The sequence below is a fragment of the Mixophyes fleayi genome, chromosome 2, assembly GCF_038048845.1.
Source record: "Mixophyes fleayi isolate aMixFle1 chromosome 2, aMixFle1.hap1, whole genome shotgun sequence".
Taxonomy (NCBI): domain Eukaryota; kingdom Metazoa; phylum Chordata; class Amphibia; order Anura; family Limnodynastidae; genus Mixophyes; species Mixophyes fleayi.
Genome location: NC_134403.1, coordinates 312,127,837 through 312,145,025, shown reverse-complemented (window position 1 = coordinate 312,145,025; position 17,189 = coordinate 312,127,837). Strand labels below are relative to the sequence as shown.

The following is a 17,189-nucleotide window of genomic DNA, read 5'->3' as shown; positions in this document are numbered from 1 at the left end:
TCCCCTAGGCCAGAGGTAGGCAAACTGCGGCTCTCCAGGTGTTGTGAAACTACAAGTCCCAGCATGCTTTGCCAGTAGATAACCAGCAGATAGGTGGCAAGGCATACTGAGACTTGTAGTTTCACAACACCTGAAGAGCCGCAGGTTGCCTACCCCCTGCCCTAGGCTGTACTTTATAGTTCATAATATGGTCAGCTCCTCTGAAGTAACTCATTGACAGGTGATAAAAAAAAATGAAAAACCATTTACTGGACCCTCATGTGTTACCTTTATAATAGTTCAAGCTTTCTTCTCAAAATGGTTTTGGATAATTGAGCTTTCTGCAACCAGCACCACGTTTCTCTATGTTGTCATGTTTTATTGAGGTCCATCAACATTTTTTAAAATAGAGCAATAAGATGACAATGAAGCAAGTAATAACAGTGTACCTTTATTTAAACATAGGTACTACATGGTGCAGCAGATGCATGGCAAGCAATCTTCTTGCAAAAGTCAAACCATTAACAATCAAGTTTTCTAAATGCATCACATTTCCAGATGGAAGCAGGGTTGTAGTGCAAACAATAAAAGAAAGCATACGAGTCAGTACTGTACATCTGTTTGTGCACACGGTGATATCATGTGCCCTGCGTCACTTACCAAACAGACTAACAAGGTTTGTGAATGTATCCCAGTGTAAATGGATTTTAAAATCTCCTATCTGTGCATCCTGTAACTTTTACTAAATAACATTTCTACGCTCACTAACGAAACGGTTGTTATCTGTGATTCTCCTCTATAAAACAGTGACAAACAACAGCGGCTTATCACGAGCCAATGACTGGACTCCCACAATTCTATTGAAGCAATGATCTCACACAAAACCAATGCACAATGACCAGTGTTTCCATAAAGAAGGTTCTCATGTTTGTATAAGGTGCATATCTGCATTGCAGTAGTTCATCCAGAGAAGCAAGAGGTTTTGTTGAACCACACTTCAAAAATCTGCAAAAATTTATCAAAGCAAATCAATAAAAGTTTAAAAAAAACAAAAAAAAAAAAAAACAACACAAATAAAACCACACAGAGTGACACAAACAGGACATGTGAATTCTCTATACCTATTATGCTATAAGTGAAGGGCGTATTTCTTCTTTAGCCATGAGGCTGGGGGAAGGGCGGCTCGCTGTAACTCCCTTCACTTTCAACATCTGAGAAGGATGAGGACTGCAAGTTCACCATTTACTGGAAAACTAGAAGCTGCCTCATCCTATTGGTATAAAACTTAACTAAAATGCTCAATGATGTGTTTCGGTATATTAAAGTCTATTAATTAAAAACACTCACTTCTGTGAGTAAAATAAAAAAATACTTCCAGTGTCCTTCTCTCACCAGTAGTTTACAACAGAATTCCAAATCTTACACATCAGGATATTTTTGTTAAACTTAATAAGCAGAATCTTGGTTTCCTACAAAAAAAATAATAATTGTATTAATGATATTCACCAGCAAACTGGGATCATCTTAATTTCAAAGACAACTTAGTGCAAAGACAATATAAAAATCAATGTGCCTAGTATTTGTTCAAGGTACAGTAAAATTAAAAAGTACACTTCACGCCTATTGATGAACACTTTAGGTCGCTTGTTAAACTGCAAGTATATTTTTGAAGTAAAATGCGTTCTGCTACCATAACTCTACATTCTGGGAATGGACAGAAATATATGCATTTTGTAATAAACCGTGACTAATGTATAAGCAAGTGAAACTATATTACTGTTGTTTTTTTCATCTGTTTACAGACACGCGCACACATACCAATAAGGAAGCACTACATTTGGTAACTATTTTAAACAGCAGGTCTATGTCTTGTAGATTGATGCACTAATACCAAAAGGGAACATAAGCATTTGATCCACAAAATAAATATTTCTCAATTTACAAAATAACAAAATGGAGGAAATGGCGCAAATGTGTTGTAACCAATGTCAACCAACCAAATGCAAGCTTTGATCAGTCTAGTGCAAGTCAGACTAAATACAGAAAATGTCTGAGTGATTGCAGCATATTTGTGCTTTTAACTTCATTTTACAAAATAAACATTGAAAAACGTACATTAGGGTCAAGGTGGATGTTGTCTGTATTTCAGAACAGGTACCCACTTGAACATAATTTTACATGCCGATATTACACGAATATTACATATATATATTTTTCCAGCTAATTCCATTGTTGTTTAATTTTGGAATATGCCTATTTACTCTATATAATTAGTTCATTCATATTTAGATGTGTTTACAGCACACCCTTTTTTTTTACTGTATGCAATATTTTCAGAATATCTGTGTAAATGACTCACTGATCAGAACTGTATATGAATTTTCAATCAACCAATAAAGGCAAAGGGTCGTCCAAAGGTGTAAGAAGATTGTCAGGGTACCAGACATGCATGACACAGCAAATTCAATAATTAGTAACTGGATTTTTGACGTACCACAAATATATTGACTGTGTTCTCATAAATGATGTTTAAAATAATTTAAAATGTAAAAGGTGAAAAACCAAGCTCCTAGAGAGAATTTGAGTGAGATCGGGAACGGAGAACTTAAATATGTTTATATATCTATAGAATATATATATTTTTGAAGACCCGCTGATAATTCTAAATATCTAATGACACCCAAATTATAACAATAAATCACATTCTTTAGGTTCAGTGCATTGAGCAGCTTATAGCATGCCGACAATCTCCACATTGACTTTCAAAAACAAAAAAAAACCAAAAAATAACATAGAACAAAATACAATATTAAAGTAGCCTCATCATATCTGTTCATTAAAATAAAAAGTTTTCAATTCACTCTTTTTTTTGTCAAACGTAATCTTAAACCATCACGTACACTTCACTAATCTTTCTTAAGATTATCTATAGAATATAAATTAAGGTTTTCACAATGCCGACATGCAGCAGGTGACAAGCCGAATATGCTCCATGCAGAGTGGAAGAGTTGGATCGCGTGAATGCTCAGGAACAACTTTTCTTCCATACTGTGTAAAACACCCATCTGAAGAATATTTATTAAGGAGAATACTGAACAGACAAAGACAGAAACCAGGTTTAGGATCATGTGTCTAGAACAACCACATTCCAATAGAGGATTAAAATACTTTTTTTTTTTGTTAACACGAAAAGGATATTGTGTACTCCTCTAGACTTAATAAAATGACAAGTGTGTTTATTAACATTGGCTACCATGGTCCTTAAAATACCATTATACAGATATCTATGAATAAAACAGACTGCTGTGTATCACTAGACTGAATGCTACACTTAGCATATGATGTAAAGCAGAACATACAGAAAACCATACCTAATGTGGATGGTTTTATTTCATAGTTCTATAGCAGTGTTGCTATTCCTTAAAAAAAACAAAACAACTATGGGCCTTAAAAAAACAGCAGTAGCATTAAAAAGTGTACATCAGAAAACGGCTTCTTCTGTGTTAAGCATAACAGCACACGCAAAGTAAAATCTGGTTGTTGAATAAAAATGAAAAATAAATGGTATTCTTGGTCTCTCTACCATGATCACTGTACCCCCAAAAGGACAGAGCTGACCTTTACTGTAGCATAGGGTTTAGCTGCATATAGATGCAAATTATCTGCACCAATATTTCCTCTCCTACTTAAAGTTTCTTCTTCTTTCCTTCATGTTCTGTTAGTTGGGCATCTTGTTTAAAAGAGAACTGGAGATAAACTCATCATTTTACAGCAACAATATCACCCCAAGGACTAGTGGTTTAAAATCTACTTGCCCCATCAGCAGGCCCCCATACTGTATTCTTTGTGTTCAACGGGTTTTTAGAATTTGGAATCTGAGTGTGGCTTCAGATACTTTGTCAAAGAATGCTGATTGGATAAGGTGTGTTCTACTATTGCTGAGGTTTGGTGTATAATTATTAGTTACGCAGAACTCTCCATTAATTTAGACAGATACCCGTTTTTAACATATTCATGTTAATTACCCTTTTTGCTGTGGCTCTCAAAAAATAAAATAAAAACAAATCTGTATTTTTCCACGTGCCATCTATTCTTTTGAGAATAGCGCTAAAAAAAAAAAATAAGTGTAGTTTCAGATTGGCCAATATTTGTACAAATGGTGCACGTCCTTGATGTGGACTGTATATAACTATTGCAAAATGGACAATACAAACACATATGAAGGAACAAGGTTCTTGTAAGAGATAAGAAAGGCTTGTGTCCATCACAATCACAAGAAAATAGGCATGATGAACAGGCTATGCCCTTGACATTCAATATTATCTATTTCCCTGTCAGTCGGCACTACTTGTTGCCTAGTCAGGGTCATTTGTTTTCATGCTCAGACAGACTTAGACTAATGTTGCAATTTTTAACACTAGGTGAGCAAGTCCTTCAAAAATAATCACTCAATCTAACAGATTTGAGAGCGGAAAGAAAATGAAAACAAACAACCAATGTAATTCTGCTACATCAGGTTAACCGCCAATAATTCTTTATTCTGGATAGGGTTTTTAAAAAGTTTAAAGCTAGTCTAGCCAATCTTTTTCTCCACATAAAACTACGTATTTTTGTGTCTTTATTGCCTCGGACACAATTTTATACAATTGATGGCGCATATGTGCATTTTATGTCCAAAGAGACGGACACACGCAATTAATCAAATAATGAGATAAAGGCAATATATATTATAAAAAAGTCAATTAGTAAAAAGACAACTTGATATTTTGCATGTAGCCAAGGCAGACATTCAAAAACATAACATAGCCATAATAATGCATCATTCCAATGAGACGGAAAGCGATATAGGGCAGATACTGTCTGAATCAATGCATATCCACCAACTGCTGCAACAAAGTGACAGAGCTTGTGATTTGTACGTGCCGCTACACCTGATTGTGAATGTGGTCAAGAGATCGTCTTGGCATGTGAGGGGCATGGCCTAAAGTGTTACAATTGTTCGTTTGTGTTGGGAGGTACTTTAAATGTACTAATATGTAGCCAGTTAATCTAGTTCCTAATGTACAATGGAGAGGAACATAGGATCTGACCTTTCCTCGACTGCTGTATACATATTTTTTTTCTCTATAAGGCGCTGACATACTATGTAGTGCTGTACACGTAAGAGATCATGACATAAGATCATGGGCAGCACGGTGGCTTAGTGGCTAGCACTTCTGCTTCACAGCGCTGGAGTCATGAGTTCAATTCTCGACCATGACCTTATCTGTGTGGAGTTTGTATGTTCTTCCCGTGTTTGCGTGGGTTTCCTCCGGGTGCTCCGGTTTCCTCCCACGCTCCAAAAACATACTGGTAGGTTAATTGGCGGCTATCAAAATTGACCCTAGTCTCTCTCTGTCTGTCTGTTAGGGAATTTAGACTGTAAGCCCCAATGGGGCAGGGACTGATGTGAATGAGTTCTCTGTACAGCGCTGCAGAATCAGTGGCTCTATATAAATAAATGGTGACGATGATGATGATACAATGACAATCCACCTCCAACAGTTATTTAATGTAAACAATGTGTCATCCCTGATTTATCCAATCATTTTTAAATCTAAATGTTATTTAGGAGGTGTGAGCAATAACACTTAGAGTGTACAACCAGAGGATAGTTCTGTTTCTTTTTGTCAAGGATCTAAGATAAAATAATTATTAAAATTATAAACTATTATTTCTCCAAGAAAACTCACACGTATGTTCCTATTATATTTAATACTGTACAACATCCTAATTGATATTCTGTGGTGGGGGGTAATTTTATATTTTTTAATCTGCAGTAGCAATATGATCTTAAATTATACTGCTGCAATCTACTTAAACTTGGATTCATAGGTTTCAAATTATTCTCCTCTATAAATAGACAATGTTTCACAGATCATTTATTCGGCCTGTTTAATTAGATATATATTATTAAATTAATCTTCTAGATCACCATTTCTTATTTATTTTTTTTTTAGTGAAAGCCTGGGAACGTGCAATCAAAAACCCAAAGTGCCCAAAAAAGGTGTAAAACCATAAAAAAGTGCACAAGGGGTACGGTACTGGCCCCTTCTTTAAAAAGAAAGGGCCCTGGTCCCCGACCCCCGGAACCAAAAAGGTCCCTTAGGGGGCAAGGGTCTTCAGACCCCCTTCGCTGCGAGGCTAGGGGGGTCCCTTTAGCCCCTGGGATCCACCGAAGCTTCACCCAGGGCTTAACAACTAGTCCACCCCCTAAGGGGAGGACCAACGTGGGTGTTCAGGGAGGCTGGAGCCTAAGGGCCACACAACCTCCCCTAGATTGTCTCGGGGACAGGAGCCCAAAAGGGCCTACCCGTACCCAATAAAATCCGGAAACGTGAACACAAAAGAAAAAGTGACAAACGTGAAGAAAAAATAAATAGTGCCGAGTGGATACGGCCCCAGCCTAATGGCTGGGCTTGGTATAAAAATTTTCTCGCCCAGCCATAAGGCCGGGGCAAAGAATAGAGCGAGTGCTTAATAGAAAGTGGTCAAAAGTGCATGGGTGCCAATCTAATCACGTGTTTAAGGTGCTATGACCAGTGATTTATGGCACCCCCGGGGTCGCCACTCCCAGAGGCACATTTGTCCCAGGCTTTCAAAGCAGCAATCCCAGCCCCTGGCCAGAGGACCAAGTGCAGCTCTGCCACAACTGCACTTGATCTTAGCCAAAAGGCAGAGAAGATCACCATTTCTTATATTGTTGGCGATTTATTTGTGTAATTTGGTGATATTGTAAGGTCTGCCCCTAAGGGTTATTTAATTCCACCTAATACAACAATGTTATGTAAATAAGGGAGATAATAAACTTCCAAACTTCCTTGTTTCTTCTAATTTCTCTTTCCTTATATTATTGCTAAATATCCATATTCTAGAATCTGCCTATGTGTGATGACTAGGTGATTAGATTTTCTTATTACTCCATTCCTGTGGAACTGGTCTCACAATGCTGGCCCTCATACTGCCACAACCAACGGTTCTAAAAGCCCCATCAGTAGTCTAATTAGGAGGAACCAGATATAATTTCTATTCATTTGAATAGATGAAGTTCAGATTGTTGTCAAAAGACAGCACTACTATCTAGTTGTATAATGACCACTAATAGAGTTTGTGATTTAGTGCACAACCACAAGGTTTTGGGCGGTGGGGGTGTTGGGCAGGCAGCCTATGCAGTCACATACTATTAAATGCTGCAGCCTATGCACAAACTACACATACTGCCTGCACCGTATCTCTGTAAGTAGGCGCTAGAGCCAGTCAGAGTCACTGTGACATCGCAAGGTCATGTGGCTGCAGCAGTCAAATGGTACACAGTGCTTGAGGCTGCTGCTAGAAATTTTCCTGTTCCTGTGCTGTCAGTGATGGAGAAAAAGGTAAGAAGAAGGGGTAATGTGATGGGGAGGTGGCATGTGTGTGTAAAGCATGTGGACACAGAGGTGGCATGCAGGTGTAAAGCATGTAGGCAGAGGGGGCATGTGCGAGTAAAGCATGTGGACAGAGGGGGGAATGTTTGTGTAAAGCATGTGGGTAGAGAGGGACATGTGTGTGTGTAAAGCATGTGGGCAATGAGGGACATGTGTGAGTAAATCTGCCTGGCATTTCGGTAATGACAGTGCGACACGGCTCCTTCCCTAGACTACAGGAGCCGTGTAGCACCAAATGATTGTATCCTCTAATGAGGATATATTAAACTATTACTTGCCTTGTGCTTTTCACCTCCTGGGCACGCCCCCAATGATGCAGAACCACGCCCCCAATGGTATGACCACATCCCTTTGGTGAGCGCATAAGTATCCCTTCTAGTCGACTATAGGGGGGCCCCATGAAGTTGCTGTAAAGGGGCCCAAAATGTCTCTTGGCAGCCCTGGTGGTATGAATAAGTACATACAATAAGTACACTTGCAGGTAGTAGCAGAACTGGACATCCTTTGATTCTCCTTTATATACTGCATGAGAAATGCTTGTGCATATGCTCAAACTATTAAGATAAAATATTTGTTATATACAGTCAAATGTATTCTGAAATCAGGCTCACTTCAAAGACTATCATGGGTCAAAGGTATCAGTCGCTGGCATGGGCTTGTTTTCAATACCAACATATATCAAAGTACACACGCTGTACGTAAAGTGTAAGATGGTGAACACAATATCCTTTCAGGTAATAAATGCCACTTACATGGTACAATTTATTCCAATCTTATGAACCTAAAGATAGGTGCTTCCTCCCTTTCAGGCATGTTCTCAGGTGTTTGTATACTTCTATGCCATCATGTGCAATCAAGCGGCCCATCAGCAGCAAGAAGTGAAATGAGTATGTGACCCTCACACAGGTTTTGTTGCCCACCTTGTTGTCTCCCAGGTTGTCTTGCTGGAGGTCTAATTCTGAATTCCTATTTTTCTAGAATTCACAGTGCACCAACATTAACAGAATTGCTGGGAATAGGTTCCCACTGTGTTTCTGTTTTACAGCATTTAGCAACCAAAATGGTAATATTTCTAACACACCAGGTCAGAAGAATGTCCAGTTTAAAATAAAAAAATGGGACCTATCAAGGTATTAAATCTTCAATACAACTACAAAGACACGAACAGCAGGGAGAGTCACATTATTTGTCACATATCTCTAAGCCATGCGTTGCCAGACACATGTTAATCTGGCTGCAGCTGTATGTAGGGCACTGGCAATTTGATAAACTTTACCGTTAATGATCATTTTCAGGAAATGTTCTCAGTAAAATGGATGTGGATTTGTTTACTCTGACTGCAGGGAAAGGATTATATACATATCCTTCAGCTAAAAGTGTTTAATCCCGTGTGTGTGTGTGTGTGTGTGTGTGTGTGTGTGTGTGTGTGTGTGTGTGTTTGTGTAAGAGAATTTAGACTGTAAGGTCCACTGGGGGAGTAACGGACGTGGATGATTAAACAGTCTCGGTAAAGCGCTGAGTAACATGCTGGCTGGCACTCAAATAAACAAATAAAATCAGCACATTATATTTCAACCTTTGAGGTGTGTTGTACAACACATACTTGAATTGACCAACATATTTTAAATATCACTAATTCGTGGCTTCCAAGTTAGTTATATTTTTCTTAAATAAGCAAAAATATGTCTTCTGTTTGAATATTTTAGATAGAGGTAATGTGCAGAACACATCTCCTGCCCATACATATAATTATTTAGAATTGTAAATGTAATTATTGTGTGGGAGTACTTTCTTGTGTACAAGATTGTTCCTATGTTACTGTTTTCCATAAAATATCCACAGTGTTTCTACTGGTGCTTGTATCAGAACAGTTACCTTTCTTATAGTACACATGAGCTAGTTTCTTGGTTGTTTATGCGCAAATCAAGTTAATAATGTTAAGTCTAACTTTACTAATACAAGTTAGGCTATGAAATGACAGCTATTAATAGCCTATATTTATATAGCACTTATACGGTTTACTTATAAAACCTTAGCACTTCTGGTGTACTATGCTAATGGTTTATTATGTCAATGTTTTTATTACAGATTTTTAAAGGGAAAATTTAGCTGCAATAAATATTTAACAAACCCCAATATATTAATTCAGAGCATTGCTTTATTGGATGGAGTAAATGCGGATTTACACTATTTTAAATAAATTAAATGTGCCATGCCCCAAGGAAAGTGTGTAGGTTGTTCTCTAATAATGCTATACAACTTTTAAAAAGTCATTTGATCTTACTTCTGTAATAAAGTAACTTCATAACTTTTGATATTATAGTGTCCTCTACTTACTGTGTGTTGGGGTGCTGGCATTACTAAAAATCACTTAAAAATGGAAAACTGCCTCTTACTTGAACAGCAAACATGCAGGCATCATTACAGAAATAGTTTATACTGTAAGGAGATGCAATTAAGCTATCCCACCAGTATACTAACCTGTGATACCCAGTGTTCTGTCACCTTATTCAATTTTTTTTTTTAAAAATAAATGGTGTAATACAGGATAAAAACGTTTCACTGTCAAATTGCTGCTTGTGCTTTAACATTCTCCCCCCCCAAAAAAACAAACAAACAGAACCACAAAGCTTTCGAGACCTCAAGTTCCCGTTGTGATCTTAAGCCATCTACACCAAAACAATAACAAAGATACAAATAAAACAAAGGTGGGAAAACTATGTAATCAGATCTAAGATGGAAAATGGTGGGAAACAAAATGGTTCCTCCAGTCAGTCAAAGAAAGAAAAGTATAATAAACTCCCAGGTACTGTTATTGAAAGGTGGATAGCTTTAGTGAAGGAGAATTGGGAACCAGGGCGATTACTTAAATCATATTTTAGTTTCTTTATTTTAAGGCCCCCCCCATTAAGATTTGGACTATGCTGAATCAAGAACTGAAGATGAGTACTAAAGGCTCCGAGTCTCGCTTGTATAACACTGTCCACACGGCCCATAGAGCCTAGCTGGGGCAATGTAACCATTTAGAAGTTTTCTGTTTCTAGCTAAAAAACAAAAATAACTCTTAAGTGACCGATAGGTGGTCATAACTGAGTGTTGAATGTTGTGGGTTCAACTGTAATCATGATGATCATCCTGACGGGCTAGTATGGAGGTTATTAACGGAACTATAAAAACTGTGCCACTTCCATTATGGACCTTTTAACTTGAATAATACCTCTCTTTGTACAGCATCATATCATTAACCACTATATTCAATTAATCTTCTATAGAGGGTCAAGCCTTGGGGGGGGAAATAAATATAGACTCCTACTGCTGCCAGCAGGGGTTAGATTCTTCAGAACCGCCAGGGTCCAAACACTGGATCTTTACAGTTAAGCTACTTTGGTTGAGGGGAGTTAATCCTCAAAATAAAAAATAAACTTCAATTGCAGTTTTAAAAAAAAAAAAAAAGTTACATTTTTAAGTCTCATTTCTGTATTGACTCAGAGCAAACAAACAAAGAAAAATACAAAATGTAAAAAATAATGCAATAAAATAACTGCAACTTTTTTTTTCTTTTATCAGATATGCATTATCAGAAGTATCTTCAAAGCAATGTGTGGAGTGTTCATAATGCTGAGTTTACAAAGGATACAGTTCCATGTAGGAGGGAACGCACACTATCTCCTTTGAGAATTCCACAGGGCAATAAAGCATGTTCAGCTGTTCTTCATAGAGTGTCAAAGACTCAGCCAGGTTTACACAGTTTCCCTGTGGGAGGAAGCAGAAGAAGAAAGTAAAGGTGAATTATAAGCTTATTGACAGGTATTATAAATAATGGTCTTGTGAAGGCTTCTAAAGCAAAACAGAAGCTTGCCATTTATCACAAGAGCTGTCTGGGAGTCTAGGCTAAGTAATAAACAAATTGCTCCAATGGCAATATTATTACTGGCCAACCAGAAAGTAAACACCGTTAACCCATGCCACATGAAGGTTTAACACATGACTAAGCAGCTTCTTGATATACACAGTACAATATTGTCCTTCCTGGTTCAGTGCAGCGTCTGCTAATCATTTGTTGGTGCATGCCGTTAATCTGTTCTGAAACCTCTCCTTTCTTCTAAATGGTTTCTTTGTAGATAGTAGATGACAAACACTATGCCATTGCATCAGTGTCATATTTCCTTGATGGCAAAAAAGATATTGACCTATTTTTTAATCATACCACTGGTTGATGATTTGCTAATAATTATTTTTTTCTGCTGCCTTACGGTTGAAAAACGGTTTCCCTGAAGCAATAAAGTTTGTTGTTTGTACTCATTTAAAAAAAAAATCATAACAAAAAAAAAAAAAAAAAAAAAAATAGTTGTAGGGGCATATTCAATTGGCCGTATTGTTAAAAGTAACGCGGCCTGCGCATTACCGTAATTACGGTAATGCGTGTAATTACCGTTATTACGGTAGTTCTAACGCCGGCTCTTTGCTTGCAGCTCGCTGAAAGCCGGGCTAAATTTACTGCAATAACGGTAATAGTTTTAGCGCGGCGGTACTTCGGGGGGCAATTGCAGAGTTTTGTGATGGAAGTTCAGCCAGTTTGCATTTGACAATAACCGCAATGCAAATTTGGGATCTGCAACTACTGTTTACCAACAGAGATTGATAGCATAGGTCCACTATTTAAAAAAAAATACATTTGTATAAACCTTAGACCCTAATGTTTTATCTATAAAATAATCACAATAATTACCGCCGTAATCGTTAGATACACTCTTACAATAATGTATATTCAACAGATTTTTATTCAACAGTGATGGTAGACAAACAGGAATATATTCAGTACAGCAGTATATCATTATCACCTTTATATAGCACCAGTAAATTCTATAGTGCATTACAATTGGAAACAAACAAGTAAAACATCACACCTTTTTATAAAGCTCACACTATAGTCCATACATCTGGATCATGCATAAAGCATCTTGGTCAGATTGCTTGGATTTTTGAACACTGAAAAATCCAATTTCTCTTCTATCTTGGCTGCTATATTTAATCTTACTGTTGGAGGATCAAAGGTTTACATGTTCACCATAGTATAATCTACACTCTGACCCCGATTTACAGTTTAATGTAAAATTGCGTCCTTGCACTTGTATTTCTGCGGCTGTATCTTTAGCTGCAGGTAGTACGTTCAACTTTAAATCTACCGTATATATTTGTCACAAACACGCTCCCAGCTGCTGTGACTTTGGGGTGTATGAGGTCACACACGATTTCAGCCCACAGTCTCTCTCTACCTATCACACAGGTTATAGACCTACGGAATTGCCCCCACAAAGCGCTCTCACACCCCCAGACACTTCAGGTTTGCCACCACCTATTTAGTATGGGCAATAGGACCTCAATATACTGTCCCACACTGGCACGCAGGCTTCTAGCTATTCACAGACTAGCAAGACCCACACCAGCACACAAAGGGTTACCTCTTCACACCTCCAGACTGTTACACAAATGTAAATGCAAGCACACACAGCTTGTTAATAAAATGTATCAACAAATCACACACTGGCATTCCAAAGGTTAATTTGGTCGAGCTTTCTCTTCTAACAGGCTAATGGATTTGTTAGAGTATCAAGGACGCACATTAAATTAGAGATTTAATATACAAAAATACAGGGCATTCGGATATAAAGAAAAATAATGAATAAACAATTAATAGATTTCCATAACAAGCAAAACAGTTTAAAATAAAAAAAAAAAAAAGTACAGAGCATAACTTACTTATCATAATATGTATGCCTGGGAGTAGGCAGAAAAGATGGACAGTCCTTCAATTAAATTGATTCCCTAAGAAGCTGACCCTTGCCCCTTCCCAACACAGGTTCTTTCAAGCAAAATGAAATGGGATGGTCTTCACAGGGGCAGTGTTTAATGCTAATAGGGGGCAGGGATGTCCCCTGGGTGTCACTATACTTGGCTCACAAATATTCCCAAAGTCTTGAGCTGTGGGTAATTCTTCACAGATATATCCCAGAGAAATAACTCCCCTTTCAATAAACCGGTCATAATCTCCCGCACATTTAAATACCAAACATGATGGAATTATGTGACCTACCTTTTCCAAAGATATGTGATTTTAGTTGTTCACGGATACCACCCATACCTGTCATTCACAACCCTGGTGTGATTTCTGCTCCTCAGTATGGAGTAACACCCAGATTTCCCAAAATATTAACTATGAAGACATTTTCCTTTGAAGGTCGTATTTCTATATACCTGTATAGGGTTTCATATGCTGCCTACAAGGCTCTTCAGCTGTGATCGGCCCCGCACAGTCTATTCAAGTGTCTAAAACTCCCTCCCAGGCCAGGCTGTCTCACAGTAGGAGCCCTTTGAAGCTGTCACAGGTGACCCACTTATCTTTTAACACTGGAATGTGCAAAGCCAGCAAATACATTTACATCAGACTGTCTTTACATTTTACACTATAACTACACTTATCAATAGACTCATTTGATATAACATATTTACACTGCAGTTATGATTGTTCACAACAATATCAGACACAAAAATGTGGCGGTCATCATCAACTTCGAAAGTTGTACCAGGCCTATGGGATGCGTAATGTTACACCTCCTAAAAGGCGTATCTTTGAAATATGTGCAATTTAAAATCAGACGCATAGCTAAAGGCTGTGAACACATCTGACATTCATCTCCAAGCATAACTGGGTACTAGTATAAAATAAGCTCAAATCAAAGTATGGGCACAATTTTATGTACGTCCCATTTCTACATTGTACAAATAGACTTCCACCCAACTCTAACTTGAGTGCATAATATTAAATGGTGTTCTAGTGCAGTACTTTTATTTTTGCAAATACAAGGTTACATAAACGTCATTATTCTAGATTAAAAATGATTGGACACAGTTCTCTAATTACACCACTGGTTATTGCCTAGGGATAATTACATGTTGAAAATACAGCATTGAACTCTGGAAAGAATTTTCCATACAATCAAGTACATGGTTAGTATTTCTGTGTAAGCATTTAAAAGCACTTTACTGAATATGACAACTGGCAATTGTAGCTAATAAATAATTGCTGTTTTTTGTGTATGTGCACCCTCTATGTCGTTTTTTTGTCCAGCATGTATGTAAAATTTAACAGATAACTTATCTGTGCAGTGCTGCAACTGTAAAGGATATTCAGTGACTATATGAAGGAAAGCAAATGAGGCAGTTATATATTGTGTCACTATGCATATCATATGGAGCCAATTATGTAGCATGTAAAGTTTACTACTAATCAAGTTGAGTTACAGCTCCCCCTGAAGCACTCTAAATTCATGGTGAGATTCAGTCATTGATTATGTACGAGTGAGAAAATGCAGCAAGAAGCCAGATAGTTGTCATGAGTTCAGGTATAGGGAACAGTGCCCTATGGGCAGGCGCAGGCTGGCAGGTTTGAGCCCGGGGGGGGGGCACAGGCAGTCGCATCACATGACACGCGATCGCGTGTCATATGATGCAGCTGCCTGTTCACTGACGCGGCCGCATTTTTTGCATCCACGGGGGGGGACAGGGGGAGGCGGCCGGCCCGAACAGCCGTTAGACTGAGCGGCCCGGGTGCCTGCTGCCCCCCCGGTCCAGCCCGCCCCTGCCTATGGGTGCCTTTTCGTCATACTTCGTGCCTTACCCCCTAAATTTTACCGATTTGCAACTTCCACTCCCCTGGAGCCCCCGGCTGCTATATGCAACAATTTTTATGGGCCTCCTCAAAATTTTGCATTATAAAAAATGTAAAACCTTTTCAGTTCGCTACATTAAAATGGATGTGGGGGGGTTCTGAGCGGGAGTAACCAGCAGAGCTTATAATCTTCATGAGTGCGATTTCAACCAGAAGCGGCTAGTTAGTGCTGCCAAGTCATCATCACCATTGCGCATATTTGCATCAACCCTCAAGCACTTGTGTGCGATACACCTGCTAACAGGCAGATCTGTGTCTACATCTAATGAAGGCACAATTGCATAAACACACTCAACTAGACTCGCCCTATGCTTCCTGCCCCATCCTTTACTTATGCGGCCTCTCCAGACATGAGGAGTCGCAAGTTAATGGACACGCAAAAAAAAAAACAAGATTCAAATGAATGCATAGATTTTTTGCGCACATGCGCAGTACGATAATGCAGATCCCCCTCCCCCCAAAACAACAATATATCACAGGTTTATCAATACCAATGAACCTGTTTCACTAGCCTACATAACCAGATATAAGACTTATTGGTTAAATACATGGACACGACAGAGCTGGCAAGACTCATAATTTCACATTTTCCTTTTCCATGTTGCACCATGGTATTTAAATAATGTTTATACTGAAGCTCAACCATTTTCATTATGACATAGCAGGCACTATTGGTGTTTAATATAAATATTCCTTCTAAGGCTCATACCACAAAGTACATTTTTAACCATAATTAAAACAAAATGCAGAAACAAAACATGATTTCAAAAATCAACTACAAGCTCTGTAAAAAAAACAAAAAAACAAAAAAAAACCAAAAAAAAAAAAAACCAACAAGTTAACAAAAGCTTGTGTACTCAGGTCCAACATTTTCTCTTAAATAATATTTTATCAGAACATTTAATTGCTTGCAAATAATGAATTGCATGTAGCTTCTACCAGCATATCTTTCTGACTGGAAATAACTATTCTTTAATGATTACATTATGCTAAACAGTCAGTGTTTTGTCGCTCTCCCTTTATGCATATTTTTGTATAATAGTACACTTACATTAAATCTGTGATGGTATCTATGTGTATGTATGTCTTCTTATTTCTATAGTAATCTGTATGATGCCTCAACGTTTGAACCTTTTTGCATTGTAAAGCAAATGTAAAAAAAAACATTAAAAGAAAATCATTTGAAAAGTGGAAACATTGTATTATCAGTACTTTCAATAATGTTGAGGTAAATAACTACATCCCCCCTATACAGATATTCTACTTCAAACTAGGAGTTAATGGAGCGTTGTTGTGGAGTTTGTTGTTGTGTTCAGTTATTACTGGGTGTGAGACATGGCATTAAAAATCTTCTTCCTTTCTCAAGTACTAGTTTCAAAAATAGAACCATACAAAGTTCTAGTGTTTTGTTTTTACCTGCCCAAGATATTCATTATGGTTGTACTTTTGAATTGGTGTTTTTGCACATTGCATTCATAATACTCATATTTTTACAAGCTCATAGATGGTCTTGTGTCTGTACTTCCTGCTTTGCACAGCACAGCACAAAATCTTCATGGAACTATATATAAATAACTATAATATAGCTCATGGAAATTTGCAGAACATCAAAAGTTGAAGACACAATTTAAAATAATAATTCCCATTATTTTCACAGCAAACAAGTTCAAGATATGCTTGGACTACTTAACTGAGAAGAAAAGATTAAATCTTTCTACTATGACTGAAGTTCTACTTTATATTGCTCAATACGAAAAACAGCTCCAGTACAGTTTTTCTGAAAACCACAAACTTGGTGTATTTTCAGCTGCCAGTAATGGGTACTATTGCAATAGCATTTTATTTCTGGACAGTTTGTTTTTGTTGTACAGCTCAATATAGATCCGGTGTTAAACGTAGACACATTATGGCAGCTTCCGTGCATCAAAGTGGACAATAAACATTTTCTGTAGGATGCTACCGGTCCCGGATGTTTATTCAGGTATTATTCTATAAAAAGCATAAGGGAAAGAGGAATG

General features: G+C 37.8%; 1 protein-coding gene across 1 annotated transcript in view; it reads right to left on the bottom strand.

The window, feature by feature from the left end:
• Positions 1-414: 414 nt before the first annotated feature.
• The window catches only part of SMS (spermine synthase), a 102,593-nt gene continuing 85,818 nt past the window's right edge, over positions 415-17,189 (bottom strand). Inside the window, exons 10-11 of the mRNA XM_075196566.1 lie at positions 11,080-11,195; positions 415-3,044 (exon numbers count right to left, since the gene is read on the bottom strand). Coding sequence (XP_075052667.1) covers positions 3,005-3,044; positions 11,080-11,195 — 156 coding nt within the window. The 3' untranslated portion in view covers positions 415-3,004. The remainder of the gene's footprint in view (positions 3,045-11,079; positions 11,196-17,189) is intronic.